General features: G+C 41.1%; 1 protein-coding gene across 3 annotated transcripts in view; it reads right to left on the bottom strand.

The window, feature by feature from the left end:
- The window catches only part of MYO16 (myosin XVI), a 394,275-nt gene that overhangs the window by 8,321 nt on the left and 364,429 nt on the right, over window positions 1–21,525 (bottom strand). For all 3 annotated transcript variants that reach the window (XM_054050575.1, XM_054050567.1, XM_009560753.2), the window contains exons 33-34: window positions 18,380–18,538; window positions 13,140–13,231 (exon numbers count right to left, since the gene is read on the bottom strand). In XM_054050575.1, coding sequence (XP_053906550.1) covers window positions 13,140–13,231; window positions 18,380–18,538 — 251 coding nt within the window. The remainder of the gene's footprint in view (window positions 1–13,139; window positions 13,232–18,379; window positions 18,539–21,525) is intronic.

Here is a 21,525-nt window from a genome sequence, read left to right as displayed (position 1 = left end):
CCACATACTCTAGTAGGATGATGAACAGAAATACTGAGGCTGCTGCAATGTGCCCTGGCTTAGCCATGTTAAATGATGAGTGGCTGTGAGTGCTCCCACTCTAATATTCACAATTAAAGAAATGAATAGATGCATGCAGGTATGCACTCAAGTTCTACGCTTTTGCTAAAGGAAGGCTGCTCTCATTTGTACTACGGCTGAAAGAAATCAGACCACAACCTTGACCAAAAAGTGGGCCATGAGGATGATCCAAGGGATGGAGCACTTCTGTTATGAGAAGAGGCTGAGAGAGTTGGGGTTGTTCAGCCTAGAGATGTGAAGGCTGCAGCTTCCAATACCTGCAGGGACCTCCAAGAAAGCTGAGGAGTGACTTTTGGCAAGAGCATGGAGTTATAGGATGAGGGGGAATGCCTTTAAATTGGAAGGGGGAAAATTTAGATTAGATATTAGGAAGAAATTGTTGACAACGAGGGTGGTGAGACACTGGCACAGGTTACCCAGGAAAGTTGTGCATTTCCTACCCCTGAAAGTGTTGAAGGCCAGGTTGGATGGGGCGTTGAAGGGACCTTAAAGATCATCCAGTTCCCACCCCCCTGCCACGGGCAAGGACATGTCCCACCAGATCAGGCTGCCCAAGGCCCCATCCAACCTGGCCTTCAACACCTCCACAGATGGGGCATCCACCACTTCCCTGGGCAACCTGTGATAGTGCCTCACCACTCTCATCCTGAAGAAATTCCTCCTTATGTCTAGTCTAAATCTGCCCCTCTTCGGTTTACAGCCATTGCCTCTAGTCCTATCACTATAGGACTTTGTAAAAAGTCCCTCCACAGTTTTATTGTAGCACCTTTCAGGTACTGGAAGGTCTCTCCAAGGTCTCCCCTGAGCCTTCTCTTCTCCAGGTTGAACAACTCCAACTCTCTCAGTTTGTCCTCCTATGGAAGGTGCTCCAGCCCTCTGATCATCTTTGTAGCCCTCTTCTGGATCTGTTCCAACAGCTCCATACCCTCCTTATGTTGAGGATTCCAGAACTGGACACAATACTCCAGATGAGGTCTCACAAGAGAGAAACAGAGGGGCAGAATCCCCTCTCTCGACCTGCTGGCCACGCTTCTTTTGATGCACCTAGGATACAGTTGGCCTTCTATCAACATAGAAGCACAACAGAAAATAGTTTTTTAAATCACACCACACTTTATGGACAAGGGTAGCACATAGACCTCTGCTCCTGTGACAATTGCATCAGGAGATTCGTATTTCCCTTCAGAGAAATATTACCAGTTATTTTCTTTAAAAGATTGGTTATGTTGGTGTTTTAAATTAAATGTTAGTAGATGCTCACTGCTTTATTATGTTTCTCTTCCATTACTGATTTAAAATGCCAGTAAAGTTGAGGTCCCATCATGGAATCTATGGGCAGATTGAGTCCAGACTATGATTTCACCTTTCTAAAATTTGTTCAAGATCGTAAGTGGATTATGCAATAAATGTAAAATGTTGATGATAAATTGTCATAATTATCTTAGAAATGGAAGCACCTTGACAGAATCCATGCTTTTAATCTTTTCCAGTTTGTAGGCTGCCTAAAAATGTAAGCAGAACAAATTTAAGCCGACAGGTGACTCACAGTTATCTTTATTAGAGTCCTCCAAACCAGCTCACAAACCCCAGTGGGTCTCCTGTGGATCATCAGTTTTAAAGACAGAAGTGATCAGGATGTTCTCACCTCTCATTTCAAAATTTAGAACACAATTTCATTCAGTAATTCTGGAAATAATTCTTACTGGATGTGATCAGTAGCAGGACCAAAACATTTTCTTTCAACCTGTGACAGGCATGCATCTGTCTCAGAAAATGTTTCTAACTCATTTTAATGGCTTCATCTTTCTTTGGTTTCTTTTTTCACCCCTACCGACTGCTTCCAAACATGTGTCACTTCTTTTTTTCCAAACAACAGGGCAGGCACACTGCAACCTCTCAAATAATCCTCTGGCCCTTCAGGTTCAAACAGATATGTTTGGTTTTTTCTACTTTAGAAAAAAGCGTAAACCAGGAAAGGAATACTTTTCCACCAGTTCTTGAATCAAGAAAAAATCTTCTAGCCTATATGTTATTCACCAATAAAATTTAAGATACATGAGGAGAACACACAGTAAACCAAGAGTGCGTTAAGAGGCCCAGGCAGGGGTGCAACATAGAATCACAGAAACATTTGGGTTGGAAGGGACATTAAAAATCATCCAGTTCCAGCACTCCTGCAGTGGGCAGGGACACCTCCCACTGGATCAGATCACCCAAGGCCACATCTAGCCTGGCCTTGAACATTTCCAGGAATGGGGCAGCCACAACTTCCCTGGGCAACCTGCACCAGTGCCTCACCATTCTCACTGCAAATTCTTAATTTGATAAATCCAATCACTATGTAAATTTATATTCGACTGGGAAACCTGCATTGGCCTTGTAAAACCCCATCAGGGAGCAGGGAGCTGATATGATAAATGAATTTACATGCTTCTAAATTCCAATTAAAAATCTCCAAATACAAATATACTGCTGGGATCCAAGCAGATTCATGCAGTTGTCTTGCGAATGCTGGGACACACATTGTTTTGCAAATGCAGACCCACTCGATGTAATAAATTGATATGTGCTATGCCACAGTGAAGTGAGTTTAGTTAATTGTTCTTTTCAACTGCTGCTTATTTTTCTTGATCTTGAAGCAACCTTGTCACCTTCAAAAATAATACTCTCCAAATGGATGGCAAATAGGTTTATAGGAAAAGCAAAAATGGAAATGACAACAGGCGCTCTGTCTGGTGCAAATCTGGAATTGCTCCAGAGGAGGAAATGCCAGCTTAAGGAGAGCTAAACATGAGACCCATAGCATTAGATTTGTTCTAAACATGAAAATATTTTTTCTCTCTCAGTTAAAAATTCTTATTACATCAAAAGAATAAACTGCCTTTAGAACAGGTGATACAACAAAGGAAGTTATAACTTTCCTAATATTTTAAAATTCAGAGTAATCATAGAATCATAGAAGCATAAAATAGTTTGGGTTGGAAGGGACCTTAAAGATCATCTAGTTCCAACATCCCTGCGATGGGCAGGGACACGTCCACTAGACCAGGCTTCCCAGTCTTAAAAGTAACTTTCTATTTAAAATAAAACTAGAAAAGGACCACATTTCTGAGCACAACTCAACGATCAGAAGAGTCAGAAAGGTATATTTTCCATTTTGACAAGCATTTTCCAGCTATCTGGATTTTTTGAGGGACAGATATAATGTTCTTTCAAACACCAGTCAAGGGGCAATATTGGAAGCAGGTCAGAAACAGCAGGGACGAGTGTCTTTGATGAATCAGCAGTGTGCCCAAGTGGCCAAGAAGGCCAATGGCATCTTGGCCTGTATGCGAAATGCTGTGGCCACCAGGAGCAGGGAAGGGACTGTGGGCTGAGGCCACACCTCGAATCCTGTGTTCAGTTTTGGGCTCCTCACTACAAGAAGGACATTGAGGGGCTGGAGCGTGTCCAGAGAAAGGCAACAAAGCTGGTGAGGGGGCTGGAGAACAAGGGTTATGAGAGGCAACTGAAAGAACTGGGGTTGTTTACCCTGGAGGAAAAGAGGCTGAGAGGAGACCTTATCACTGTCTACAGCTGCCTGAAAGGAGGTTGTAATGAGGTGGGTCTTGGTCTCTTCTCCCAAGTTACAGGCGATAGGATAAGAGCGAATGGCCTCAACTTGCACCAGGGGAGTTTTAGATTGGATATCATGAAAAATTTCTTCATCAAAATTATTGTCAAGCACTGGCAGAGGCTGCCCAGAGAGGTGGTTGAGTTGCCATCCCTGGAGGTGTTTAAAAGACAGGTGGATGAGGTGCTCAGGTATGTGATTTAGTGGACAGGTATGGTTCGGCTTCATGATCTCAAAGGTCTTTTCCAACCAAGCGATTCTATGATTCTAAGATTCTATTATCTCTAAGAATGAGAGTAAAGGTGTGTATCAAGGTCAATATTCTTGAAAATACTCACAGGTAAAAGTAAAAGCCTAGACAAGAACTAAATATCCTTGAGGTGAACAAAGAGCTGTCCAGGATAACGCTGATATTTAGCAATTGTTATGCAGAGTTTATTGAGTGTGTGGAAGATTATAAAGGATAAAGGTTAAAAACATAGGTGGGGGGAAGCATGAAAAGAAACAAGACTTCTAGTAAGTTTTGGTTTATTTGTTTTGATTTTGTTCATCCCACTTAGTACTAGCAGCAAATATGTAACAACTACCTAGAAGATAAGAGGACTCACAAAAAATTTCTTATAAAGCATTATTATAAGTAAAAGTACAGTGGGCCTAAAAATAAATATAATAAGAATAAATAAATAAATTAATAACAAAATAAAAATAAAAATAAAAATAAAAATAAAATATAAATAAGGAGAGACCCCGCCTGCAGTCCTGTGTCCAGTTCTGGAATCCCCAACAGAAGAAGGATATGGAACTGCTGGAACTGGTCCAGAGGAGGGCTAGGAGGTGATGCAGGGGCTGGAGCACCTCCCATACGAGGACAGGCTGAGAGAGTTGGGCTTGTTCAGCCTGGAGAAAAGAAGGCTCCATGGAGACCATAGAGCAGCTTCCAGTACTGAAAGTGGCTGAAAGAAAGCTGGAGAGGGGCTTTCTACAATGGAGAATGGGGGATGGCTTTAAATTGGAAAGGGGAAGATTTAGACTAGACATTAGGAAGAATTTCTTCACTATAAGGCTGGTGAGGAACTGGCACAGGTTGCCCAGGGAAGTTGTGGCTGCCCCATCCTGGAGGTGTTCAGAGCCAGACTGGATGGGGCCATGATCACCCTGATCCAGTGGGAAGTGTCATTGCCCATGGCAAGGATGTTGAAACTGGATGTTCTTTAAGGTCCCTTCCAAACCAAACCATTCTACGGCTCTATGAAAATGAGAGATCACACTAGCCAAAGATGCATTTGCAGCTCTCTGTTTTCGCTAGAAGGCAGCAGCAACTTCTCATTTTTGTCAGAAAGACGCCCTTGGACTATACACATTTAGTGTGCCTCAGACAGAAGATTTTATATTATTCATCTGAGTCCAATTCTGTTTCTGGCATAAGTTGTCTGATTTTCTCTCATAATCTAGTGGTTTTCTGGGGTTTGTTTGTTTGGTGCATTGGTTGTTTGCTTGGTTTCTTTTCTTTCTTTCTTGTGGATAGGGTTGGTTTTGGGTGATTTTGTTTTATTTTTTGCAGTACTAAGGTTTAGTTGCAAGACCAGGACTTGGTCTTCCATACTTTTTTACCTTTCCCTCAGTGAATTAGTATCATGCCTGGGACCACACTCATAGAATCATAGAATAGTTAGAGTTGGAAGGGGCCTTAAAGATCACCCAGTTCCAACCCTCCTGCCACAGGCAGGGACACCTCCCATTAGATCAGGCTGACCCCATCCAACCTGGCCTTCAACACCTTCAGGGATGGGGCAGCCACAACTTCCCTGCGCAACCTGTGCCAGTGCCTCACCACTCTCATGGTGAAAAAATACCTCCTTAAGTCTAGTCTAAATCTGCCCCTCTCCAGTTTATACCCATTGCCCCTAGTCCTATCACTACAAGACTTTGTAAGCAGTCCCTCCACAGCTTTCTTGGAGCCCCCTTCAGGTACTGGAAGGTCGCTATAAGGTCTCCTTGGAGCCTTCTCTTCTCTAGGCTGAAAAACTCCAACTTTCTTGGCCTGTCTTCATATGGGAGGTGCTCCAGCCCTATGATCATCCTTGTAGCCCTTCTCTGGACCTGTTCCAACAGCTCCATGTCCTTCTTTTGTTGAGGATTCCAGAACTGGACAAAATACTCCAGATGCAGTCTCACAAGAGAGAAATAGATGGGCAGAATATTCTCAGTTAATTAAGTTAATCATCTTCCATACAACTTGGAGGTATTTCAGTTATCAAACAAAGATATTCTATCTCTGCAAAATAAAATCAGTCCCCAAATTCTGAGTATAGGTGTAATGTGTAATCTGGCAGAAAATATTAGAACAAGATAGGCAATGTTCAATAATATATGACAGCACGTCAGGCACTTTGAGTACCTGAGCTGGGAATACAGCTGGGCAAGTCTATAAATACAATAGAAGGTTGTATTTCATTTACTTACTTGGGTCCTGTGGGTTGCAATTATTTATTTATTATGATTTGTTTTGGCTGGGTTTCTTCCTGATTTGTGATATCGACAAGAAAATGACGCCTTCCCAGAGTGACTAAAACAACAACCAATATTGAAATATACTGGTTCCTTTTCTCTAAGGTAATATTTGTCTTCCCAGCTAAATTCACTATGCAATGCTCTTTAAAACCTTTAGAGCATCCTCTTGATGTGCACCTGATACTTAAGAAAAAGCTTATGTTCAGGATAGCAACTGTGCCTTGAAAACAAACCATTTATCTTACAGGTCTTCAAAAAGGCAGATCTAATAATACTCACACGATTTTGCTTAAAACCCAACAAAAAACATGCGAAAAACTGAACCACGTTGCTACTTACTCAATCACTGCCACATTGTGGTATTCATGGAGATATTTTACTGCATCAGTTAGAGATTAGGTTTGCCACAATGCTTTGGAAGCAATTACAAAAACAATCATCAAGTCATACTTGCTCTTGTTGTGTATCATCCCTTCTCGGATAAAACCACTACTCTTATGGTCAAACAAGGCTAGAGGCAAACACCACTTAATTTATGGTCTGTTAGCAGCCTAAATCTCTGCTGATGTACATGGATGAGGCAGCATGTGACAACAGAGAATGAGGAGCTGAGGGACCAATTTATTCTTTCTCACACCAGGCACTTATGACTAAGTCGGAAGTGAAGTCACTCTCCACGGGTGCTGCCAGTGGGGTAGTGGACCACACTCCCACACACTGAACTCAATTTTGAGGCAGACTTTTAAGGTGACCCATTAGGGATTAACTACACACTTTAACTGAACACCTGAGTATAGGAAGGCCACAGGGATGCTCAGAAAGCATGTTGTTCCTGTCAACACATTTGTTGACTGATTTGTTCCTCAAAAATCACAGCCTTCTACCAGAGGACAATGCAATGAGGATGAAGCAGTGGAGACAGAAAAGAGTCTTCAAATGTGCAGAGAGCTGACGGTAGTATCTAGAGGTTTAAAGAGGAGAATCTGTGTTTTCCCTTTTGGACATACTTGTTGAGGAGAGGGGCATCCTCCAAAAGCCCTCGATACAGGAACACAAGATATGTGCCTCCATGTGGGAGGCAATGAAGCAGCTGTACGAAGCCCAAGGGAGATTAAAAGCGATTTTAAAGCCTTGGGATGGCTACTGAGGGAATCAGGGTCCTAGGTGATTTTTTCTTCCCTCCTCCCAGTAACAGGTGGTGGCATAGAACACCTCAGACGGGTCCAGTCTATTAATACACAGCTCTGTGGCTGGTGTCACAACAATAACTTTGGGTTTCTTGATAACGGGATGGCCTACATGGCACCAGGGTTACAGAGTTCAGATGGGAGCCACCTTGCTCAGAGGGGGAGGAGCATCTTTGCCCAGGAGCTTGCAGGTCTTGTAGATAGGGCTTTAAACTAGATACAAAGGTGGCGGGGGATAGCACTGAGCTAGCCCTTAACAAGGGGTGGAAAGACGGGTGTCAGAGGTCAGGTGTTAGAGAGGATACTTCTCCAAAACAACTTATAGGTAACAGAAGGTCCACTGGGGGTGCGATGCAACTGGCAGCCCAGCTGAAGTGCCTTTACACTAACGCAGGAAGCTTGGGTAACAAGCAAGAGGAGCTGGAAGTTACTGTGCTACTTGAAAGCTATGATCTGGTTGCCATTACGGACCCTAACTATTCTACGATTCTGTGATTCTATGATTCCATATTGCATCTACTGATTAATTTATAGAATGCATTACCTCATACCATTTAATTTATGAGGCGCATGTTCTTCATAGACTTATAGAATGGTTTGGGCTGGAAGGGACCTTAAAGATCATCCAGTTCCAACTCCACTGGCATGGGCAGGGACACCTTTCACCAGACTACATTGCTCAAGGCCCCATCCAACCTGGCCTTCAACATTTCCAGGGAGGGGACATCCAAGAACCTCCCTGGCCAACTTGGGCCAGTGTCTCACTACCCTCATCATGAAGAATTTCTTCCTAATATCTAATCTAAATCTTCCCCCTTTCAATTTAAAGCCATTCCCACTCATCCTATCACTCCATGTCCTTGTAAAAAGTCCTTCCCCAGCTTTCTTGTACACCCCCCTCAGGTACTGGAAGGCCACTCTTAGGTGTCTCTGGAGCCTTCTAAAAATAAAGCTACACTGTGTGATGAGACTTGCTGTTTGTCTGTATGTGACATTACAAAGAGAATTCTTTGACACTACTGTCAAAACAATAAGCAAAACACAATTCAGGGGGATCTACTGATTCAGATCAAAGATAAATGTATAACATTCTATGCCCTCTCTTGCATGTTTTGTGTTTACAAAGGCATTAGTGATTTTTTTGGTACACCAGAGTCGTTCAACTGCCACATTTGCTTCAAAGATGATCAAAGGCTACTTCCAGCTAACAGACAAACACAACAGACCTTAATAACAAATGTTAGATCCCAGCATTTGAATTGTGATGATGGGTGGGGGTAGCCACACATTACATTCTTAACTATTAATTTTTTTTAACTTCTGAGCAGTCAACAAAAGAAGTGATTGGCAACAAATATTAAATCAAGTAGGAACAAAGAAAGCCCTTGAAACTATAATGAACATGCAGCTCTTTCCGAGGGAAGAGACTGCTGAAAGCAATGAGATTTCATGAAATAAGAGCTATGGCTTAAGCTGTAATGAAACAATAAATACATTCTTCACGAATATGAAAAGACATTTCTAGTTTTTCATTGTCAGCTATTGGCTCCTATATTACTGCAATCTGCCAACCTGCACTATGGGGTTTAAACAAAATAGAAAAGATAAGACTGCAGATTTTTTAATATAACAATACGTAACAAAGCAACTATCATTCTTCATCTTACTTCTTTGAGCACGTGACAGGTAAAACATGTTTCAGACATAGGTAAGCAAAATCTTACATGAGGGTGTATTGTATGGCTGATATTATATAATCTACTGGGATGGGAAGCTGCTTGCTTATTTGTGTCTTGTTTCCATAGGACGCTGAATGCATATGACATCATCTGACTACAAATAAGCCAACATTCAACCACGAGAAAGCTAAACTGCACAAAAAGGCTTTGCACCTTTTAATGGGAAATTCTCTACCTTTCTTCTTGGATGGCTGAATCTTCAGGAGGCTACGGTTGCAAACTGGCTTGCATTGAAAGCATCGCCGTAAGTGTAAGTGGATTATCACAATTACTTTTATTTTATGAAGCCTAAAAGTTCACATTGTTTATGATTGACTATGTATGAAAATGAATACCATATCTGGATCACAATATAGATTTCTACATTTTTATTCTTTTATCCCTCTCTCTTTTTACTCTACTTGGCTGCCATTCTCGATTCTTTCCCTTCTGCTCTTCTTTTCCTTTCAGCTGGTTTTCCTCACACCTCTGGGGTTTTTTTGTTATTATTTCTCTCCAGCTACTCCTTCTTTCCTCATTCCAAATCCACTATCCCATTTCATTATTTACCTTCTCTCTCAAGCATTTTGTTCTTCCTCCAATCTTACTTCTCTGAATCATCGTTTATCTCCTTCTCCTTTTATTCTCCACTCCTGCCCCCACCACACGCTTATTATCACTCTAAGCTTTGATCTGCCCCTCCTTTCCCATCTGTTCATTATCTCCAGGTTGTCTATCTCATCCCGGTACAGACAGATCATGTGGCTTCTTGCTGCCTACATAAGAAACAAGTAGCCTTTTAGCTGGCCTGCTTTTCTTAATTCCATGGTATCTATCTCATACCATATTGCACTTTATAGTGAATGTTAATAGCAATTTTAAAATATTTTACCAAAAAATAAAAATAATACTGTCCCAGATGTATGAAAAAGAAGACAACGGGGCAGCTTAACTTTTGTGCGAGGTGCTAAAGACAGTTTTGCTTTTGTTGACTCCCTTTCACCTTGCTGCTGTTGCAGGCATTCCAAAGAACTTACAAATTTCAAAAGTCTATTAGGCTCTACCTATTAAACATAGAATCATCAAATAGTTTGGGTTGGAAGGGACCTTAAATACCATCCAGTTCTAACCCCACTGTGATGGGTAGGGACACCTCCCACTAGATCAGGCTGCCCAAGGCCCCATCCAACCTGGCCTTCAACACCTCCACGGATGGAGGAGCCACAACTTCTCTGGGCAAACATACACACTCATAGGATCTATGGGGAACAGAGGTAGCAAGAAATAAAGTCTGGAGAAGAGAGCCCAATGGACTGGCTAAGGAACTGAGAAATGCTTTGTATAAAATTAAAAAAGGCACAGAGGTAATATTTCATAGACCTTTCTTTTACTTTAGTGGAGGTTTGAGGTTTTAGACCCTGCTAAGCAATTTGAAAGGCTTCCAGTATGCTTGGGGATTGCTTCCTGGAATGTGACTTAATTGAAATGACTCTCAGTCATAACAAAATTTTCTAAGCAGGATCACAGCACAAATGACCAAAAGAAACATCTCTTCTGTTTTGCTGGTTTCTTTGCCTCTAGAAGGAAATTATGGGATAAGAATTCAAAACTACAGATCCAAACACATTTCAAGGTCCCTACCTGTTTCAACAAATCACTGAGGCAATTTGAAACACTAAGCATTTCATGAAATCGCAGAATCATAGAGTGGTTTGGGTTGGAAGGGACCTTAAAGATTATCCAGTTCCAGTCCCTCTGTCATGAGCAGGGACACCTCCCACTAGACCAGGCTGCCCAAGGCCCCATCTAACCTGGTCTAGTGGGAAGTGTCCCTGGCTATAGCAGGGGGGTTGGAACTGGATGATCTTTAAGGTGCCTTCCAACCCAAATCACTCTATGATTCTGCGATTCTATGATTCTAAGTATTAGGCAGTGATGCATGTAATTATCATCTAATGCAACAACATGATGGTACCATAAGCCACAACACCAAAACTTTAGTTCAATGTATATGTACCTCAAGATTCTGTGACAAAGATGAAGTTAACTTCTGTCACGTCAATAAGGAATTAGCAGGGAGATATTAAAACACCTCATAAGTATTAGAGCCCCTGGAAGTTAATCAGCCAGTTTCCTTTAGCTGAAATGACCGAGTGTCTGCCAAGAAATCCAAGGACCCGGTCTATGTTTCTCTCTCTAGCGCAATTAGTCAATCAGTACCTTCTCAGATCTGTGAAACAATCTGTCCTATTTCATACATCTGTGCAAGAAATACTTGAAGTGATAAGGTTACTGCAATGAAGCCTGGCAAAGACTTTTACAATAGAGTTGTGTGCTGTTAGAGTCACCAGCAGCATGTTAGGAAATGTCAACTGTAATTAAAACCAAGCCTTTTCAAACATATACCACGCTTTGGAAATGGTGAGGAATGCTTTTTACAGTCAGAATTTTCAGCCCTGTGAGCATAGACTTTTTTTGTAGGAGGAAAATTCTCTTCACTATTTTTCTTTTGAAACACCATTTCAGAAGATGATTCGTCCTTAAGGCAACTGCATCGAAAATCATAGAACTGCTTGTTTCTTCTCTAAACTTGTTGCAGTTCTTGTTGACCTCGCATTTAAGGATTGTCCCTGCATGTAATTCTGAGGACACGGCATGGAATCTATTTAAAGATTTGCGAAACATTTTGGCAAAACATCTATTTACTGAAAAGTGACATTTCAAAGTCCTGAATTGAAATTCTGTTCAGCTTTTGGCAAGTAGTTTTGGAAAAAGTCAAGAATACAAGTTTGTAAATGGTTAAAGACTTGCTTCTAAAATAAAGCATTTAAATGTTGCAGACTAATTCCACATACGGATACACTTTCCATTTGCAAAGATAAAAAGAAGGTTTCCTGGCAGAGAAGGACCTGAGGGTGTTGACAGCCGGCTGAATATGAGCCAGCAGTGGCCCAAGTGGCCAAGAAGGCCAACGGCATCTTGGCCTGTATCAGACACAATGCGGTCAGCAGGAGCAGGGCAGAGATTGTGCCTCTGGACTTGACATTGGTGAGGCCACACCTCAAATCCTATCACTCCATGCCCTTGTAAGAAGTCCCTCCCCAGCTTTCTTGGAGGCTCCCTTCAGCTACTGCAAGGCCACTCGAAGATTTCCCCCCAGCCTTCTCTTCTCCAGGCTGAACAATGCCAACTCTCTCAGCCTGTCCTCATAGCAGAGGTGCTCCAGCCCTCTGACCATCTTTATGCCCTCCTCTGGACCCGTTCCAACAGTTCCATGTCTTTACGTTGGGGATTCCGGAGCTTGACACAATACTGCAGGTGGGGTCTCACAAGAGCAAAGTAGAAGGGCAGAATCCCCTCTCTCCCCCTACTGGTCATGCTTCTTCTGATGCAGCCCGGGATATGGTTGGGATTTAGGATTGTAAGCACACACTGATGGCTCATGTCAAGCTTCTCATCAATCAGGACTCCCAAGCCCTTCTCCTCAGGGCTGCTTTCAATCACATCATCCCCCATCCTGTATTGAAACCGGATTTGCCCCATGTGTAGGACCTTGCACATGGCCTTGACCTTCATGAGGTTCACAATGTAAACACAGTGAAGACCATTTTTAATTTTTCACTGCTTTAATATACAGGAGGATGATATATTTATGCATTTATTCCTATGAGGTTAATTATCACGCCGTTCTTTCTAGTACAAACAAATATCTTGAGAGAGATAATATTTTGGTCAGCTCAGGATGAAGAGATGTATTTTGTGCCTGAAAACAGCATCTTCACAACCAGCAAGTTTCATAAACTTTGAACTCTACTATGAGAACTTCTCAGGATATTTATCATCCAGCAAAAAAAAAAAAGGCAAGAGTAAATTAATTTATGTCCTTACCTCAATACAAATCTGTAGAAGAAATTCATATTTTTCAATGCCAACAAATAAATTCGAATCAAGACAGTTTTCAACAGGCATCTATTATAACTTTTTTTTTCTCCTTTACTGGTTCTAGTAGACCATCAATGAAATATTTACCTGACTAGTGTGGCTCTCCTTATGTCTTTGAATCAATGAGCCTGCTGTACTGCCAGCTGACAATCTTGAATATTCATTTTCCTCTGGTAAACCTAAAGCAGAACAATAGTAATTTATAATCCAACCTTTATGCACTGTTTGATTTCAACATTAGCTTCAAAAGACCTTGACATGTTTTACTAAAAAAAAGTAAGAAAAAAATCACACATTTGATGAGATAATTATTATTGCCCTGCTTATTGAAACTGGAACAGTTATTATTTACCAAGTATGAATAGCATCATAGGTATGCATGATGGTTTACAGAAGGAGCTTTTGTACTGAAAGAGTCTACAAATAGCACATTACCTGTACACTGGCCAGGGATTCCTCCTGCAATGCGGGAATCCCTGGCTCCTTTTTCTCTGGCTCCTATTCATCACAGAAGCAATGCAAAGGGAATGGAAAACAGGCTTGCAGTCTGTTCTTAAATTAATGTTTCCAGCTCACACAAGAAGCTGATAATAGGTACAGGACTTACAAATTCATCTCAGTATAGAGGTTTTGGTTTTTTTTAAATTCTTGTACTTATTTTGATTTCTCCATGTGGGAACAAGCTGTCCAAAAATTTAGCTGTGTAAAACCCAGTCATCCAGTGTCAAAGAGACAAGTATTTTCCCATTGCAGGAAAGAGGAACAAGTACTTTTGTACAGTGATCCTAGAGTGAGGCTCACTGCTGGTGCTTCCCCATGACTTCTGCCAGAGTAGGAAGACCATACACATAGCACTACAGAGGATCTGAAAGGTGGGATTTATTTTGATAGATGAGCAGTAACTCTTACGTGGTTACTGGTACAGGATTTAACTCATCAAAATATCATAGAATCGTAGAAACACTTGGTTGGAAAAGACCTTTGAGATCATCAAGTCCAACTGTACTTCACTACTAAACCATAGCACTGAGCACAATATCTACCTGACTTCTAAATACCTCTGAAGATGGGGACTCAATCACCTACCTGGGCAGCTTCTGCTGGCGTCTGAGATCCCTTTTCGGTCAAGAAATTTTTCCTGATGTCTAATCTGAACCTCCCCTGGTGCAACTTGAGGCTGTTCCCTCTCATCCAATCACCCATCACTTAGGTGAAAGGACCAACACCCACCTCTCAACCTCCTTTCAGGTAGCTGTAGACAGTAATAAGGTCTCCCCTCAGCCTCCTTTTTCTCCAGGCTAAACAACCCCACTTCCCTCAGATGCTTCTCATAAGACTTGTACTCCAGCCCTTTCACAAGTTTCTTTACCCTTCAAAACATAAATTGCAGGAATAATCCCATAAAATAACATGACTTTGTGAGAGAAAGAACAAGAACTGCAAAGAGTAGGAACAATCCTTATATCTTTTTGGCCTCTCTACCCTGGTTTTAGTTCCCCACTAACTACATCTACACTAACTACATCCCCACTAACAGTGCATCTCCACAGCTTAGGACAGCTGTTCTTTCTATATTTGTTTTTCTGAAAAGAACTTTTGTAGAGTATGCATAAATATAGATCTTTTTCTACAGCTTCAAATTATCTAGCCTTCCTGTGGACACACAAGAAGGTGGAACTGCTGATTGCTGCTCAGAGACCATGTCAACTCTTGTGAGAATCCAGCATTTAAGCCCTTCTCTGCCTAATGCAGAGAGGGAATCTGATCCTGTTCCCTCAGTGATTTGAACTATGTGTTATTTCCAGGTGGACTTACCACTTTTGGAAGCTGGTCCATGATATATTAGGTATGTTCTGGGGCAAAGTCTGATGTTGCAAGGTTTCCAGTATACCACCTAAGCTACCACTATTCCTTTCTTACCAATATTAAATTTCCCATCCTGCAACTTAAAATTCTCCCTCAGCAGAATCATATATTTTTGGTCAAATGAAAGGCTTGAAATAAATTTCCCTCAAAAAAATCCACTTTTTGTCAACTCCGAAGAAATCCCCATTTTTTCCAAATCATTTCCTGAACTAATAATTGATTTGTAGTTTGGATACACCTCAAAAATAGTAACAAAATATCTACATCTGAAGTGGATCTTTCTTTTTAAGTAGGTGCTAATAATTTAATTCAAATAAAAGATATGGTGTAAAATATTTGCATGGTTCTAGGTGATCATAAACGAATGAAAACACTTCCCTAGGCCAACATCAGGTTTTGAAAAAGATATCGCTTTTGTACTATATTCACACACTAGGATCTACCATCCATGACAGCCTTGAGCTAAGAAAAAGGTTATCAATGATTTTCTGTTTATTTCTATGAAAAGCATCTTGATAAGGGGTCTTATCAAAGAAGTAAAGTTTCCATGCACAGCAACAGCACGTCATCACAGACTTGGCAAGCAGAGCCTTGGTGGAGTTTGGAAAGATAAATGGAGTAGTTGATTACATTCTGAGAGTTTTCCTTTATATACACCTAAGTAAATATTAGGACACCACAGCTGTGCATTGAATAAGACCTTGCTTAATTCAACATAAGGTTGGAAGCATCAGTTTTGCAGGGACAGAACTACAAGAATATAAGTTAATCAGGTGTTCAAGCTGCAGAACAGATTACACTCTCTGAACTGGGCTTTCTTGCAGCGGTTCTCAAGTTACCAAAAGTAAGCCTGATTTGGCAATTTTGGGGGCAAAATTATGCTTCCTAACATTATTACTGCAATTCTATGTAGTAGTGAAAACCATAGCAAGGAATATGATTCAATCAATAAACTCTAAGTGGAAAAGTTGAATAAAACAAATGCATTGAGGTTTTTTTTCAGATAATCAAGCAATATGTGTATTCCAAATAGAAACCCAGTCCCTTACCCAGTTACTCCCTGTAATGCCCTTTCTATAGTCATAGAATCATAGGCTTATATCATATATAATCAACCTCCATGGGACAACTCTCTGTGGAGACAACTGTCTCTGCGGAACCATGATTCTTCACATTCTTCTTCATTATTCTTCTTCACAATGAGAGTGGTTTTCTTCACCATGAGAGTGGTGAGGCACTGGCACAGGTTGCCCAGGGAAGTTGTGGCTCCCCTATCCCTGGAGGTGTTCGAGGCCAGGTTGGATGGGGCCTTGAGCAGCCTGATCTAGTGGGACGTGTCCCTACCCATGACAGAGAGGTTGGAGCTAGATGAACTTTAATGTCCCTTCCAACCCAAACTACTCTATGATTCTATGATACAATGATTCTATATTTATAGTTGGGGTTAGGGTTAGAGTTTTCATATGCATAGAGTTGTCCTTGTGGAGACTCCCTTTAGAGAGTTTTCTCATGGAGACTTGGCCATGCAGAGTTGTTCTAGGCCCACCAACAGAGCTGGATGATCAGCACAGTGCAAAGTGAGTGCCTGTATCACGAAGCACAATGCAACACTTATGTTCCTTTGGTCCAACAGGACTCTCACCTATACAATATCTACTCTAATAGAGAACTATCAGATACCTGGGGAACTTATTCATTTCACTAATCAAACGTTAGGGCACCTCAGTCTCTTAAAGTTGACATATTTAAACATTTCACTTAATAATTAAATTACTAGTCATTAGTTGGAAAAATAACAAATTTCATTAAACTTTTACCCGCACTGTTTTGAGTGTGTCCCATGAGAGGATCTGTTATTTTGAATGATTTAATATCTCAACTTTCAGCATTGCAGTGTAAAAGGTTATAGGCACTCTGATTACTCTCTGTGTTTGGACAAGAAATAGAAAAAAAAAAAAAGCTCTTTTTTTCAAGCTAGAAGCTCTGGTTGGTGTGGAAGATTCATGGCAGTTTGATACCACAGAGCTGTAGTAAGCTGTTGCTCCTAATATTAAACTAAAGAAGAAGAGTATTATATTATATAAAATGAAAAAGCAACCTCTATTAAAATTCAGAACTAACAGCAGTGGCAGAAATTAAACTCAGCACAGCATTAATCTGCTTGGAAGCTGAACCAGCTTGCTTCTTAGCTGCTTAGTAATGGTTTTCTGAAGAATTCATTAGGTTATAAGATTAACATCTTCATCAGATGATCATTCTCATGACTATAGTGGCTTTGAGTTTCATGATGCTTCAGAGAAGCAGTGCTGACGCTTCATTCATTACAGTAACTGACCACTCTTGTTTAAGAAATTGCTTTGGTACTAACTTATATGGGTAATATATGAATCTAAAATAGAGTTCTATCTGTGGAAAGTATATTGTATAGTTGCACTGTGGAAGAGTGGGAAGCAGATTACTCTATATTCGAGAGATTTGTAATCTCAGTATCAACTATTTATGCATTTCAAGTTTTATTTTCATAGAATCATAGAACCATAGAATCATAGAATAATTTGAGTTGGAAGGAACCTTGAAAATCATCTCATTCCAACTCCCCTACCATGGGCAGGGACCACGCTTCTTTTGATGCAGCCCAGGATACGGTTGGCCTTCGGGGCTGCAAGCACACATTGCCGGCTCATATCTAGGTTCTCATCAATCAGCACTCCCAAGTTCTTCTCTGCAGGGCTGCTCTCAATCACATCATCCCCCATCCTGTACTGAAACCCGGGATTGCTCCAACCCAGGTGTAGGATATATATACATATATACACTATATAGTATTTATAGACTATTTATAGTATATATAGTGACTTAAGTTTTCATCATGAAGATAATTGTACCCAGTGCCATGCAAATACTTAGATATATTTCTTCAGATTCCATTAAAATTAATTCTTTATATTGTCGTGTCTATTCATACTTGTGTATTTGTATTGTGTGATTTTTTTGTAATAGAGATCTTATATTATTATGATTTATGCTTTTAGTACCTTGAAAGGTTTAATTGCTTCTGCCATTGCTATTGCACCACTTTTATTGTCTTGTTGCAATGATAAATAAATTGTCATTTGCTAGTAAGGCACCTGTGGCAAAGGGAGATCCTGATTTTCCATTTTCTGTCTCATTTATATTGACTGCGGGATTGGAGATCTGAAATCTCAGTGCCTTGGGCTGCCTATAAACGTGGAGCTGAGCTAATTGCAATTTCCTCAACAGAGGCTGTTTTATTTTCTTCACGTTCAGCTTTTATTGCAGAGGGGCTTATCAGTTCGCACATAAAAAGTTAAGCTGGTTCCAGAAACACAGATATTTCACAACTCAGAAAATTCCAGCTTGACTATATCTTAAAAAGTTTATTCCAGACAACACTTCAGCAATTTTATGTTAAAAGAGCTTTGAGATTAAAAACTGCTTACCATTTGATACTGAATTTCCATTTTCAGCAGTCACAGAACTGGACAGTGGATTCGATGACTGAGTTCCATGGTTATTTGCATTTTTATCCTGGGTTTCTGATCCAATATCTGAAGTATTTGGATCGTCCCTGCTCCTCAAGTTCAGATTAGTTTCAGCACCTGACACAAACAGACAAAAATTTTGTCAGCTTCCTACTAACTAGTGGCTTTCACAGTAAGTAGCATAAATTAACACACAGAAATTAAATTACTTTATCACTAAATTCATGAGTCCATTGGTAAACGTGGAAAGCTTAAGTCAGTCATTTTTGCATTTCTTTTCTTATTTTGGCTACTGTTCAACCTGTAGCCATTTGAAGTTTATGGAAGCAAAAAGGATTAACAAAATTTCATTTGTACTCTTTCTTTTCATACAAATATCAGCTGATAAAATTCAACAAATGATCGTTTTGACTCTATTTTAGATTCTATTCTTTTTCACAAGTTCATACACTACTGCCATCACTGCTACGTCTTTTCCATTGCATTAGTTCATACTAGCTATAACATGGGTTTATCTTTTTTCCTCTTATCTCCTCCCACAAGAAATGAAATGGCCTTGGATATGAAACCATATATAGCAAGGTTCCTTCCAGCAGAGCCTCCCTGTGGGCATTAATTACCATGCCTCAGGGCTTTCCAGCCATCAACTGTCATTTTCTATAAAATTCAAAGTTTTCATGTCATAGCTTTTTAGTTTGATTTCTTCAAGACCTCAAGGGGAGGCCTGATCCTGTAGAGGCTCCCAAGTTATGTACAATGCACAAGCATTTATCACGAGAGAAGGGCAAATCCCTTTTCTTCTTCCCCCTCTGACTGATGGCACAGAAGAACTCACAGCAAAGTGTCCGGAGCTGGTTCTGAGCTTGAATGGCTTTGTCAGCCCAAATGTGCCACAAAAAATGGGGCTGAGCCATCGTCTGTGCCCAAGCGATGCTCCCCGCTGCAGTTCAGGGGCCAGAGGCAGGTTTGGAGCTCAAAGACAAGACCGTGAATAGTGAGGCTGATAGAATCATAGAACGGTTTGGGTTGGAAGGGACCTTAAAGATCATCAAGTTCCAATCCCGCCTCTGCTGTGGGCAGGGATCACTGGATCTGGTTGCTCAAAGTCCCATCCAGCCTGGCTTCGAACACCTCCATGGATGAGTCTTCCACAACTTCGCTGGGCAACCTGTGCCAGTGTCTCACCACCCTCACAGTAAAAAATTCTGTCTTGATATCTAATCTAAATCTCCCCTCTTTCAGCTTAAAACCATTCCCCCTTGTCCTGTCCCTACACTCCCTAATTCACCGCAATTCCAGTATCCCTGGCTATCTCCACTCCACCCCTATGTGGAAGGGTTGACGAGGCTGCATGAAATACTGCACTGCAAGGCTATGCATTTTTTGGTGGATTTTTCTCTTTCCTGTGTTTCTCTTTGTTTTGTGGCTGACATGTAAACATACTCCTCCCTTGCCATAATCAGATTTGGTTCATGGAAGACAAAGCTGAATTTTGTTCTCTCTCTGTTTAGTTCCACCTCAGCTTTCCTAACTCTTTCTACTCACTCTGAGAGCTGGTCTCAGCTGTGGGGCTAACATATTCATAGAATCATAGAATCACTAGGTTGGAAAAGACTTTTGAGATCATCAAGCCCAACCGTACCTGTCCACTACTAAATCATATCCCTAAACATCACATCTACATTTCTTTTAAATCCCACCAGAGACAGGGACTCAACCACCTCTCTGGGCAGCCTCTCCCAGTGCTCAATAACACGTTTGGTGAAGAAATTTTTCCTGATGTCAAATCCGAACCTCCCCTGGTGCAACTTGAGGCCCTTCCCTCCCATCCTATAGCCTGTCACGTGGGCAAAGAGACCAACACCCACCTCTGGAGAGGTGGAGATTTAGACTAGACATAAGGAGGAATATCTTCACTATTAGAGTGGTGAGGCACTGGAACAAGTTGCCCACGGAAGCCATGGCTGCCCCATCCCTGGAGGTGTGGAAGGCCAGGTTGGATGAGGCCATGGGCAGCCTGATCTAGTGGTATGTGTCCCAGCCCTTGGCAGATGGCTCGGAACAGGATGATCTTTAAGGTCCCTTCCAACCCAAACTATTCTATGACTCTCTCTGCAACCTCCTTTCAGGCAGTTGTAGACAGTAATAAGGTCTCCCTTCATCTTCCTCTTCTCTAGGCTAAACGCCAGTTCCCTCAAATGTTCCTCAGGACCAGAGACCCTCATTTGACATTCTAAAATGGATTTTTTATCTTCTCTCAAAGAACTATTCCTTTATTTTGGTTGTGTCTACTTAAGCTTCATCATAATGACAGCAAAACCCAACAAAGGTCAAAGAACTACTTATTAAAATGAACATCAGAGTATTCATACACACTTCCACTGACATCTTGAGCTCTCCAAAAGATATAGTACATTCTTATATGTCTTGAGTACATGACCATTTTTCAAGGAGAAAGGAATAATATTATTTTTCACCAGGTAACAGCTACTTTGCCTGAAGATTTTTAAACTTAACGTTGATTGCGTGGTCAGGTTTTCATTTTTATGCCTAAACTTCAAAAAATCCATCTAGTCTACAAAGTACCAAGATTTTAAGCATGAATTAATGAAACAAAACCTACATCCATTCTGCTTCAGTTAAAGTGTTTTGTTTCATTGAAAAGGGCTTTCTTAGTTTTGTTTACCTTTCAGTTATCTAACTTTGAATATTTCTTAACATTTCCTCTTCCAAGTCTTAGGAGGAGTGGCTGACGGACCTGGGGTTGTTTATCCTGGAGAGGAGGAGGCTGAGAGGAGACCTTATCACTGTCTACAATTGCCTGAAAGGAGGTTGTAGAGAGGTGGGTGGTAGTCTCTTCTCCCAAGTGATAGGTGACAGCATAAGGTGGAATTGCCTCAAGCTGTGCCAGGGGAGATTCAGATCAGACATTAGGAAAAAAATTTTCACTGAAATGGTCAACAGGCACTGGCAGAGGCTGCCCAGGGAGGTGGTGGAATCACCATCCCTACAGATAGCTAAAAGATGAGTAGATGAAGTACTCAGGGGCATGGTTTAAGGCTCGGAGATCTTATAGCGACCTTCCAGTACCTGAACAGGGGCCT

Source organism: Cuculus canorus, chromosome 1, assembly GCF_017976375.1.
Source record: "Cuculus canorus isolate bCucCan1 chromosome 1, bCucCan1.pri, whole genome shotgun sequence".
Taxonomy (NCBI): Eukaryota; Metazoa; Chordata; class Aves; order Cuculiformes; family Cuculidae; genus Cuculus; species Cuculus canorus.
The sequence above is the reverse complement of the archived record's forward strand: the minus strand, read 5'-3'. Positions and strand labels throughout refer to the sequence as shown.